This window comes from Corythoichthys intestinalis, chromosome 11 (assembly GCF_030265065.1).
Source record: "Corythoichthys intestinalis isolate RoL2023-P3 chromosome 11, ASM3026506v1, whole genome shotgun sequence".
Classification (NCBI taxonomy): domain Eukaryota; kingdom Metazoa; phylum Chordata; class Actinopteri; order Syngnathiformes; family Syngnathidae; genus Corythoichthys; species Corythoichthys intestinalis.
Genome location: NC_080405.1, coordinates 45,361,918 through 45,375,316, shown reverse-complemented (window position 1 = coordinate 45,375,316; position 13,399 = coordinate 45,361,918). Strand labels below are relative to the sequence as shown.

At 38.8% G+C, this 13,399-nt stretch overlaps 1 protein-coding gene across 6 annotated transcripts in view; it reads right to left on the bottom strand.

The window, feature by feature from the left end:
- Positions 1-8,028: 8,028 nt before the first annotated feature.
- Positions 8,029-13,399, bottom strand: part of tlx2 (T cell leukemia homeobox 2) — a 30,385-nt gene continuing 25,014 nt past the window's right edge. For 2 of the 6 annotated variants that reach the window (XM_057850404.1, XM_057850407.1), the window contains one exon: positions 8,573-8,789. In XM_057850404.1, the coding sequence (XP_057706387.1) occupies positions 8,573-8,789 (217 nt within the window). Of the gene's footprint in view, positions 8,361-8,429; positions 8,549-8,572; positions 8,790-13,399 lie in introns of those variants that run through there. The other 4 variants (XR_009064824.1, XR_009064825.1, XR_009064826.1 and 1 more) reach the window with 4 other exon arrangements.

The window sequence follows — 13,399 nt, the reverse complement described above, 5'->3', positions numbered from 1 at the left end:
CAACCCGTACGTATTGCGCATACTGTATAAACAAGGAACTTACCAGACGTTTCAATACGTGACCAAACGGCAGTCACTGTACATAACAGCTGGGAATGGCACGGCGTGGCGAAGCAGCCGGCCGAGTCAAGCCACAGTTAAATAAACATGTTAGATAAGCCTCATTTTTATTTGGACAGCCTGATGAGCTCTGCATTGTCTATAAATTAGCAAATGTTGTACTAGGAGCAAAACATGAGACAGAATTGGACTTGTAGATTAGTTAAAGATAAACAGTTTGTGCAGTTTTTTAAATTGTTTGGATTCATTGAATAAATAAGTCTTAATTTAGAAGAAAACAAAAGTATCAAGTAGCTGAATTGGTGTTTGAATAAAAAAATATTTGCTTGCATGACTAACCGGATTATACCGCGATGCGAGGACGTTCCTTGTTTGGAAATGTTTTATAAATGACAATTCAAGCATCTAAGAGTACAGGTTTTTATATACACTATTCTTGGACTGGAATTTTCAAAACATTGTGTGATTGTAAGATGCTCAATATGGTAATAAACAGAGGTGTTAAAAAAATCAATTCTGAGACATATCGCGATACTACATCCCGCAATTCTTGTCGATTAAAAATCTGTATCAATCCTTACGCATGTGTTTTTGGTGGAAATAATTCAGTGGCTGCACTTCTACTCCCGCCCAGTATTTGGCAGCGCGCAGCAGCATTGCGCTGCAGTCACCTGAAGTAACAACAACAACATTAGACTAATCCCAGGAGAGATTTGTGTGCATTGCCCTCTAGTGGTTACGCAGATTAGTCCTTTCATAAGTCTGAAATTTGGGCTCATCATTGGCTTTTACTGCAAAAACGGATGCATGGAGTATTTAGAATCATGCATTTAAGCAGGTTTGGACTTAAGCAGGTTTGCACTAACAAAAGAGAAAATGCTATAATGAAAGCCATATGTTCAAACATTGAACAAAAACATGTTTACTTGAGTGCTGGATCAGGTTTCAGGAATAAATTGATATAAATGTACATTTATGTCCATTTTGATTTGCTTTTTCTGAAGTGATATACAAATATCGCAATAATCGTCTTCAAGTGTAGTATCGGGATTAATCGGGATCGAATCGAATTTTGACCTGTGAATTGTGATACGAATCGTATTGCCATATATGGGTCAATACCAGTGTTGTTAATCTTACTGAAAAAAAGTAATTAATTATAGTTACAAATTACTTCTCCCAAAAAGTAATTGCGTTACTAACTCAATTACCTGAATGTAAGAGTAATCAGTTACTTGGCAAAGTAATTGGTGATAATTACTTTTTTTTTTATCCTCAAAAAAAAACAAAAAAAAAAACATTGGCCACACTATGTGAAGTGTTTTTGTGGAGGTTTTTGGTACAATTGGCCCGAGCCCAATTCTTTACCCTAATTTACCCTTTACCCTGAATCAACTGTTAAAAGTTGTTAAAATTGCTCCCATTATTGCATTAGTTCCCTTCTCTCTACTTTCGACATATGAAAGTTTTAAAACTGTTTCATCATTTAAAGATAGATTCAAGTCGAGATTTTGCCGATTTAGAAGTATTTTAGATAAAAAGTTACTTAGGTTCGCGAGGAAGGTTCTCTACAACAGAGCCGTCCTAAAAAGCCTACTGCTTTAAGATGGCGGCTGTCATTTTGCTTCTAGTTATATCTATATACAGTACATGGGATATCTACCATGTCTACCATATCTACCATAACATGCGGGCGTAGTTTGTCCGGCTATCGGCTACAACATGTATTATTGGAGCTACCTAGCATCGCGTTTGCTCGGCGTCACAACTTTCTTGCCTCCTCCCCGCTCCTGCTCTGCTCTGTCGTCTCGGTGAGTCCGTCTCCCTCAAACTTTTCGACCAATATAGTAACGCGTAGTAACGCATGCCTTTCCGTCCTCAGTAACGGTAACAGCGTTGCCAAGATGAGAAAAGTAATTAATTAGATTACCCACTACTGAAAAAAATAACGCCGTTAGTAACGCCGTTATTTTGTAACGCCGTTATTAACAACACTGGTCAATACACACCCTGAGTAATAAACATAACTAGGACTCAGGTGCAAAATTGATACAACCATATACTAAACTGTTATTCATCATCTACAATAAACACATTTCTTTGTCTTCATCTTTGTCTTCTTTTGCAGCTTCTCCTACAGTTTTTATTTATCTATTTATTTATTATTATTATTTTTTAAATCTTCTTGACCAAATGGTGCAAACCAAAAGGCAAATACAGTGCTACCTCGACATCCGATTTTTTTTCGATATACAGCATAAAAATTGACTCGTCATCTGTCTCGACATAAGACGAAATGCTTGAGGCACGACGATTTATGACCTTGCAATTTCCCACAAGATGGCAGCGCGTAGGATTTTCTTTTGAGAGAAATAATCACGGGTGCCAAGATGGTTAGTGCAGGTGGAAGTAGCGGTGAGGAAGAAGGTGACGTTTACCATTGAAATGAAGAAATAAATCATAGAAAAATATGAGCATGGTGTGCGTGAGGGAACTGGCTAGACAATACGGCTCACAACACGGCTCACCATATCTTTCTCCCCCAACACCCACTGTCTCCATGGACCTCCGTTCGCCAGTAAGTTAAGGTGACAAAAAACTTCTGTAATTTCTTCACAATTTCTTCACAATTTATTTGTTTTACAGGTGTCTAATTGAATGTTAAATTAGACAGAACATGGCTCATCGTATAGTTCTCTGCCTACAGTGGTATGAAAAAGTATCTGAACCTTTTGGAATTTCTCATATTTCTGCATAAAATCACCATCAAATGTGATCAGATCTTTGTCAAAACCACACAGATGAAAAAAAACTGTCTGCTTTAACTAAAACCACTCAAACATTTTTATAGGTTCTCATATTTTAATGAGGATAGTATGCAAACAATGACAGAAGGGGAAAAATAAGTAAGTGAACCATCACATTTAATATTTTGTGCCCCCCCCCCCCCTCCTTTGGCAGCGATAACTTCAACCAGACGCTTCCTGTAGCTACAGATCAGTCTGGCACATCGATCAGGACTAATCTTGGCCCATTCTTCTCTACAAAACAGCTGTAGTTCAGTCAGATTCCTGGGATGCCTGGCATGAATTGCTGTCTTTAGGTCATGCCACAGCATCTCAATGGGGTTCAAGTCTGGATTTTGACTTGTCCACTCCAGAACGTGTATTTTGTTCTTCTGAAACCATTCTGAAGTTGATTTACCACTGTGTTTTGGATCATTGTCTTGTTGCAGCATCCATCCTCTTTTTAGATTCAACTGTCTGACAGACGGACTCAGGTGTTCCTGCAAAACATCCTGATGAACTTTTGAATTGCAAGTTGTCCAGGCCCTGAGGTAGCAAAACAGCCCCAAATCTGGATGCTCCCTCCACCATGCTTCACGGTGGGGATTAGGTGTTGATGTTGGTGAGCTGTTCCATAAAGTTGTGTATTACTCCCAAACAATTGGATTTTGGTTTCATTAGTCCACAAAATATTTTGCCAAAACTTCTGTGGCGTGTTCAAGTGCCTTTTTGCGAACATTAAACGACCAACAATGTTTTTTTTTTTTTATTAGACAGCAGTGGCTTCCTCCGTGGAGTCCTCCCATGAACACCATTCTTGGCCATAGTTTTACATATAGTTGTTGTGTGCACAGAGATATTGGACTGTGACAGTGATTTCTGGAAGTCTTTAGCAGCCACTCTAGGGTTCTTTTTTTACCTCTCTTGGTATTCTGCGCTGAACTCTTGGCATCATCTTTGGTGGACGGCCACTCCTTGGGAGAGAAGCAACATTGCCAAACTCTCTCCATTTGTAGACAACTTCTCAGACTGTCGATTGATGAACATCCAGACTTTTAGAGATGGTTTTGTATCTTTTCCCAGCTTCTTACAAATCAACAATCCTTGATCGCAGGTCTTCAGACAGCTCTTTTGACAGAGCTACGATGCACATTAGACAATGGTTCTCATCAAGACATATCTTACCAGGTGTGTCTTCTATAGAGGGCAGGGCAGATTTAAACCACTCATCAGTGCTTGGGCACAGACCTGACTTAAAATGTTTGGTAAAAATTCGTTTCAAATGCTCTTTAAGTCTCCTTAAGCAGAGGGTACATTTACTTATTTTTCCCTCTTCTGTCATTGTTTGCATGCTATACTCATTAAACATAAAAACCTATAAATGTCTAGGTGGTTATAGTTAAAACAGACACTGTATTGTCTTGTCATCTGTGTGATATTGATAAAGATCAGATCACATTTGATGCTGATTTTATGCATAAATGTGAGAAATTCCATCAGGTTCAAATACATTTTCATACCAATGTATACACCCTCCATCTCCTTTACCTCTCTACAAGTTAGGGTGTTATTATGGATTTATCGTAGGTTTTTGGGCTGTGAGACGAATTAATAGAATAATAATATATTCTTATGGGGACATACGATACGGCCATTTCAGCATACAAACCAGATGAACGAATTCAATTCATATGTCGAGGTACCACTGTAGTACTCTCTGAGATGCTGCATATACAGTAGAACAGTAATTCCAATTTGAAACGGCAAAGCAAACAGTCTTAAATTTTATGACGTCCCAAGTGTACATAAACAGGATTTGTTTTGGCATTTATAGCTTTTATCAGGCGGTGCGCTACCTCTATCAGGATGTTGAACAATGGCGCGTGGCTTAAATTGTGCAGTAAATGCTTTCTCTCATAGAGTCTGGCCTCACTTAAACATTCAATACCGGCAGCTTGCATCAAGGTTTGCAGTCGGTACGTCTGCGTCCCTTGTGTGCTCTGCTAAGTGAACCGTGGTCGCTTCAATGGCCTGCCTGATTGTAAGTTAAATGTCTCCAAAGAATGGAGGCAAGTGACGGCCGCAGACCAAGCGTGACACACACTGAATGCTGAAACAGTTGTCTGGTTGTCCCGCAAACACAAGATAGGAAGCCTGATACCAGGGCCTTGATTGTTTGTTCATAAAGAAGACGGAGGTGGGGGGTACGGGGTGAAAAAAAAAAAATCTTTAAGCACCTGCAGTTAAGCACAATGCGCGCTTATGAAAACAGCCATTGCAGGAATTTTTCCAAAATGAGCCAAGTCACGTCTTCAAGGCAACCTAGACAGGCGGATGAAAGCGCCGGAGGAAATGGGGGCAGAGGGAGGTGTCACCTGGAGACCAGGCCTCCGCTGACAGGATCCCGACCGAGCAAAACGCCTGAAAAAAGCCACGGGATGACGGCCTCGCCGCCTCACGCGTGATATAGGGGGTGGCTGCCTTTGCAGACAGCTGTTAGCAAAGTCAACATCAACCCTTTTACAATAGTGACACCTTGTTTGACAGATTAGCATTGACTTGGAGAGGTTTGATGTGTCATTTGGTCTAGTTTTTTTTTTTTTTCTTTTTAAGCAACCATCAATTATCATCAAAATCTATGTGGAACATCTCTCCTCATGCCCACTTCCACCTCTGAAAATATCAACACATTTTTAGAAAAAAAAATTTGGAGCAGGAACAGCTTGAATGTTGTTGATGAATTCTTAGGTATTGCTTTGTTCCTTTAAAGTCAAATTGTGAGCAACACAATGTATTGGACTGTCTGAATACCAATTGTGATACCAAAAGTGAATGATTACTTCCATGCCCTCCTTGTTCAAATGCATCGGATGTCTTTTGCCGTCAATGTCAGGGAATACTTAAAAATGCTGGTCCAAAGGGATGAACAAAAATGCAAAGCTGGAGGCGTGATGTCACGAGGATGAAGGCTCATTTACGAGCAAGGAACCTGAATGAGGTGTTTACTGCACCTTCTAGATCGCTAATCTTTTGTTATGACTTGCCTGAAAAAACATTTCGACGTTAGTGTGGATGCACCGATAACGGGATGTTTACAGCTTCCCGATGTCTTTTTTATTTTTTGCCAGTCACCTTGACAACAACGGAAGGCTAATAATAACAACAGTCATCCAAAGCCTAATCCTTGTCTGCTTTAAGGAGTGTTTTGGTATCTTGTTTGACCCCTTGATGCCCGAATTTAACTCATTCACTGCCATTGACGGCGATAAACATCCAATCCACTTTGAATGGGAGGGTTGGCAGTGATCGTCCGATCACTAGTCAATTGCAGCCAATGAGTTAACAAATATACATAATAAGTATTGGCAGAATGTATAAGTACATAATAATAATAAAAAATCGGAAAATTAAATTAAGATATAATGAAATTGGAAAATCCTAAAATAAAAAAGTCGTAAAAAGAAAAAAAAAATAGCATAGAAGAAAACTGGAAAATGAATTTGGAAAATATGAGAAAATTAGGAAATTATTATTATTATTATTATTTTTACTTAGTACTTTTTTTAATTAAAGAAAAAAATATCAAATTTTTTTTGTTTTATGATTTTAAAAAATTGGTATTTGTATTTTGTCAATTTATTTTCTACATTTATTATTATTTTTTAAATCTATATTCTTTGTACTTCAGGGCTGCAGCTATCGATTATTTTAACTGACAAACTAGTTAGTTCGAATAATCGAGTAATCGGATAAGGATCATGAAAAATTAAAATAACTAAGCTGAGCCTCAAACAGTATAAAACAATAAATAAATGAGGATATATATACAACAACAAAAACAATTGGCTAATAGCAAAAGCTTAAATACTATAAATGCTAATGTTTTCTTTTACAATGCTCATAACAAATGGTTCAGACACATATTCCCACAGAAAAACGGCTAAATATACTTATAAACTAAATTACGAATGCATTAAAAAAAGATTTGCTCAAACAAAAACTTAGCATATGTTGGTCTTAACAGGGAGCAGCTGGATTCAGCCATGTGAAATGAGGCAGACCAGAGGGCAGTGTATCCACCCAAATTAATAAAACTAAATTAGGGCTGTCAAAATTATCGCATTAACGGGCGGTAATGAATTTTTTAAAATTAATCACGTTAAAATATTTGACGCAATTAATGCACATGCCCCGCTCAACCAGATTAAAATGACAGCACAGTGCAATGTCCACTTGTTACTTGTGTTTTTTGGAGTTTTGTCGCCCTCCGCTGGCGCTTGGGTGCGACTGATTTTATGGGCTAAAGCACCCATGAGCATTGTGTAATTATTGACATCAACAGTTGCGGGCTACTAGTTTATTTTTTGATTGAAAATTATACTAATTTTATTAAAACGAAAACATTAAGAGGGGTTTTAATATAAAATTTCTATAATTTGTACTAATATTTATCTTTTAAGAACTACAAGTCTTTCTATCCATGGATCACTTTAATAGAATGTTAATAATGTTAATGTCATCTTGTTGATTTGTTATAATAAACAAATGCAGTACTTATGTACTGTATGTTGAATGTATGTATCCATCTTGTGTCTTATCTTTCCATTCCAACAATAATTTACAGAAAAATATGGCATATTTTATAGATGGTTTGAATTGTGATTAATTACAATTAATTACGATTCATTAATTTTTAAGCTGTAGTTAACTCGATTAAAAATTGTAATTGTTTGACAGCCCTAAACTAAATGCAAACACTTACAAATAAACCATTAAAACACCACTCAAATTTAGCTGCCTCGAGTATTCGTTTAATTAAATTTGAATCTTTTTTTCTAATCGAATACTCGAGTCAATCGATTAATCGTTGCAGCACTATTGTACTTATATATTCCTCCAATGCTTTATGTATATTTGTTAAATTTCAATTTAGGCATTAAGGGGTCAATTGTTACTTGATGTTTTTAAATATAGTTTCTAGTTATGTTGAATTTTTATTTGTGTACAGCACTATGTTCGACCACAACTGTTCTAAAACTGCTATATTAATAAAAAAGCATTGAGTCAAGTTGAAAAATAACTATTCCTTAATTCTATCCTTTAAATATCTTAACCCACTGCTATAACCCGCGGCAAAGTCAATAAAAACAAGAAGCTTTCATTTCCCAAAAAAACTCACAATATCATTTAATATAAAACACCCTTTTCAACGGACCATCGCGAGGAAGTCCGTATCCATGAAGAGCGTGGCTAAGCAGCAGAACTCCCAGCCAGCGCATACAGAAAAGACTTTAAACATGCATTTTTTTTTATTACTACATTGTACAAAGTCAATGGAGAATCCAGGTGTTTTTTTTATGTTTTCATTTTTGCAGACACGGGCAGAAAAGTCTCTGCATCCTCTTGAAGGTTCCAGCGGTAAAAAGGAAGATAGAAGGGAACAGTCTTGATAGGTGGACATGTACACAGGTGTCCATTAGTTAGGAACTCCCTCCTGCCTTTTTAGACCGTCAGCTGAAGGGAAAGCGGAAATGTGGTGTAAGGCAGGAAGGAAAACGACTCAACACGTAGTAGATTACTCACAAAAAGTAGGGATACGCGCCTTCACCTGAAAACTCTGTATCTCCAACTTTTTTGAGTAGTTTACTTTGTCCATATTTTGTCCATTCAGAAGGAGTCATTGGCTTCTACCCACCAGAATCCTACCCACACAAACACACGCACATTCACACGACAGATGCCACGGAGGTGACGGACGTCACCTTATTGTCATCCGCCCAGGGCTGGAGGTTCTGCAGGGCGTACAAAGAGGAGTTGTGCAGGCAGAGTGGGTCGGGCTGCAGGGGTTGGCTCAAGGTCTTCTGGAAGGCTTCCTGCTGTAGCTGAAGCATGAGACGATTGGCCTGCTGCCTCTCGGCTTCTCGCTCCTCTGCTGTTTGTCTCCTGATGGGATAGATGAGACCAGAGAGGGTTTTAGTACCGGTAGGGGAAAAAGACAAGGAACCATACAGCAGATCCCCAGTGTTTGTGGAGGACATTTTAGAATTTAAAGTTTTAATATAAGCAATTATAAACATTTTTGTTCATTTAACACACTTTTTTTCAGTATAGGTGCAGTGTTGTTTTCATTAACGATGACGGTACTGAAAATATTTCGTCAATGAACACTTTTTTCATGGCAATGACGAGACGATAACGAGCTAAAAATGTGTTTTGGGAGACTAAAACATCAGCCTAATGCCAGTTTTCATCTGATGAGACGAGAACGAGATGAAAATGTGCAATTGTTTCCGTCACATGTTCACAATGTGTGACATTTTATGTGTAGCTAGCCTGCATCATAGCAGTGTCTGGTTAGAGAGAGAGACAGAAGAAGCACTAGCAACAACAAGACATCCATTGAACGCCTACACTAACTATGAATATTTTGGTATTATCTTTAGTTAGTTGTATTTCCGGTTGACACAATGTAGGGGGGCCCTAATGACCAAGGAGAAAGAGGTGTGGGGAGTCAGAAAGATAAGTGATTGGGAGGGGTGAAGTGTACACAAACCAGTCATGTGATGTGTAGAACCCAGTATTTGTGTGAATCCCTTGTGAGTGTGGATATGTTGGCATCCTATTCCATGCTGCCTGATCGCTAATCATGACACTGAGTTTCTCTACTTGAGTGTGTCTAATTGCACCTAGTCATGCGTGAATCCCGTCAGACATGTGATAGTCCTGCAGACGAGTGGAAATGCCGCGCGGGGGGCCGCCCCAGGGCCACGGCCCTTCCCCAGCCAATTGGGGGAGGCGAGCCAGCGCAGCCCATACCTCCTCCCACAACACAAGCAATGGGGCCGCTGGCCCCTGGGATCCAGGGTGGTCCCCCGGACCACCTGTGACCCTTTCAACAGGCCTTCAGGGACGCTCCAATTTTAATTTTTTAATTTAATTTTCAACACAAATGTCTTGTTTTGATGAAATGGCTCACATTTGTTAGCATGGAGATTTCAATTGCCAAAACATACACTTGCAATGAAAATACCATAACTTCCCCTAATCTACTGTACTATAAATATTGAAAAAGTCGAGTATCACTTCACCTCTTCATAGACACTAACTATATACAGTACTACTTTCCTATTTGCCAAAGCCTTGGCAACAAATTGTTGTTTCCTGTGGCCTTAGAGAAAAAAAATGGAGCCCTCCTAAGTGTGAACAGTACAGTGCTGGCCAAAAGTATTGGCACCCCTGCAATTCTGTCAGATAATGCTCAATTTCTCCCAGAAAATGATACCAATTACAAATGCTTTGGTAGATATATCTTCATTTATTTTGTTTGCAAGTAAATCATCTTAAACGAAACTCCAAAAATGGGCCATAAAAGGTATTGGCACCCTTTGAAAAATCATGTGATGCTTCTCTAATTTGTTTAATTAACAGCACCTGTTACTTACCTGTGGCACATAGCAGGTGGTGGCAATAACTAAATCACACTTGCAGCCAGTTAGAATGGATTAAAGTTGACTTAACCACTGTCCTGTATCCTTGTGTTTACCACATTGAGCATGGAGAAAGGAAAGAAGACCAAAGAACTGTCTGAGGACTTGAGACGAAAAATTGTGAGGAAGCGTGGGCAATCTCAAGGCTACAAGTCCATCTCCAAAGACCTGAATGTTCCTCTGTCTACCGTGCGCAGTGTCATCGATAAGTGTAAAGCCCATGGCACTGTGGCTAACCTCCCTAGATGTGGACGGAAAAGAAAAATTGACGAGAGATTTCAACTAAAAAGAACCTCAACTAAGATCCAAACAAGTTCAAGCTGTCCTGCAGTCCGAGGGTTCAACAGTCTCAATTGACCCGTACTATCCGTCGGCGTCTGAATGGAAAGGGACTCTATGGAAGGATACCCAGGAAGACCCCACTTCTGACCCAGAGAAATAAAAATACCTGGCTGGAGTTTGCCAAAACTTACCTGAGAAAGCCAAAAATGTTTTGGAAGAATGTTCACTGGTCAGATGAGACAAAAGTAGAGCTTTGTGGGAAAACACATCAACATAGAGTTTACAGGAAAACAAACGAGGCCTTCAAAGAAAAGAACACGGTCCCCACAGTCAAACATGGCGGAGGTTCCATGATGTTTTGGGGTTGCTTTGCAGCCTTTGGCACTGGACTGCTTGACCGTGTGCATGGCATCATGAAGTCTGAAGATAACCAACAAATTTTGCAGCATAATGTAGGGCCCAGTGTGAGAAAGCTGGGTCTCCCTCAGAGGTCATGGGTCTTCCAGCAGGACAATGACCCAAAACACACTTCAAAAAGCACTAGAAAATAGTTTGAGAGAAAGCACTGGAGACTTCTAAAGTGGCCAGCAATGAGTCCATACCTTAAATTGAGCATTATCTGACAGAAGCGCAGGGGTGCCAATAATTTTGGCCAGCGCTGTACAGTACAGGTATATCCTGGGAAATAGCTATCACAGACAGATTAAAAATAATTAGAGCGTTAACATACTTCATTCATATTGTCACAGTCATGGTAAAACCAAGAAGGTCAAATTGAGTTTTCTTTCAATTTCAAGCAAGTCATGACTTGGGTTAAGCCTGTCATAAATTGAGTCATAGACTCTTGCTCAGTCACCAAATATCAGCATTGGATAACGATAGTTTTCAACATGACAGGGCAGAAGAAATCAAGGTCATGGGTTAAACTGCAAACACCTGTCACGGCACGTGGATTTAGAAATTGCCACATTTATGTCATTCCAACTATTTTGTATTTGACTCTCACACAGAACTGTTACACAAAAACTTTCTCTCAGTGTAAAGGCTGCTTATTTAACCCAATGTTTTTTCCAATGAGTTTAATCAAACAGCAGATGACAGTTAATGAAAACTATTGTTTTCCAGATGACACAGCAAAAAGAAAGCGACCTATTAGCATTTTTATTTTCTCACCACCTGTGTCGGTGTGCCGGGGGATGAAGGGGGCTGTATGACAGCTGATCTGCTGAGTGGCAGCTGTTAACGTGACTGGCGGGCAGGCAGGTGGGTGGCTCAGTGGTACATGTGTTAACATAGAGACGCACATCCTGTACTGCGTGTCACAAGGTGGAATTACATGTGCCTCTCCTACGCTATGAAAGAGCAGCTGCCAATGAAAGACTCAACTATGAGCCTGTTTATTGCTAGCTAAAATTCCAGCAGATTCTCATGTAGTAAGGAAAAAAAGGTGTTGCGCATCACTGCCATATTGGATGTGATTCCTCACCGTATCATATACCGTTCATGTAAAGTCAAAGTCAAGGTACAGTTCAATATTTATAACCCAGTCTTTAAGTAACAATTTTAACCAGCTGCAAGTAAGTGTGTCTAATATACTGTAGGTGTAACAAATCCTATGGCCTCTGCCAAGGGACATCTTTGCTAATTACTAGCATGGCTAACATAATACCGTATTGGCCCGAATATAAGATGGCCTTGATTATAAGACGACCCCCTCTTTTTCAAGACTCAAGTTTGAAAAAAGACTTTTTGAACACCAAATTAATTTTTATACAGAAAATAATTACAGTACATCTGAAACAAATGATTATAACATATTTGAGAGAAAAAGCATGTTATTTTGCCTCATTCAAATCTTAATATCTGAACATTTATATATGTAAAATAAGTGCAATCACATTCGTAAGTGAATGGCTTCTGGTTTTTGAAATGTAAATAAAATCAATCTATTGTTATCAAACAACAAAATTGCAATAACTGCATTAACCATCAAAGTGAAGTCTAACTGTAACTGTAGTCTTGAAAAAAATCTGAATGAGGAAAAACATTGCAATAAAATAATGCAAACTGGTTAAACTAGTAGCTGAGATCTGTCATGAGAGAACATCGCTTCAATGATATCTGGCGCCATCTAGCGTCGTCAATGTGTATAATGTCTAGACCGCGAATATAAGACAACCCCCTCTTTTTCAATCTTATTTCAATGCAAAAAACACCGTCTTATATTCGGGCCAATACGGTATACGTCACATTGAGAGCAGCCCTCAATTTTGGCAAAAATGGTTACCGTTACCGTTTTGCTCTTATACTGTTAGTATTTTCTTTAACGTCTGATATTTTGTTATACAGAGTTCTTCAAAAAAAGTATTTTTTTCCCCGCAATATAAGCGTTGTTTACTACTTTTCTACTTTTAGGAGCCATACAATACGTTCATTCAATAGGTTCATACAATAGGTACAACTGGTTCAAACCATTATGTCATCAATACATAGTTACGCAGTCATCGCAGATTTAAAGGAAATCTTTTTTCCATGTTTTGGTCACATGACACTCAAGTCACTGCGTCAGAGCCGTTGTGACTTAAATATCAATTGACTGCAGAGTTAAATTTGCTAATAAACGCCTGTTAAAGCGGAAGTTCAGAATATCTGACATTAGACTTCATGTTCAAGTTAGCTGGAGTTTAATTAGTCAGCGGAGTTGATTTAGACAAATTTTGTGCAGTTTGTGAGTTATTTATTAGTTTCTGGGCTCCTGAGTGGCTAAGATAGCACGAGTCAATG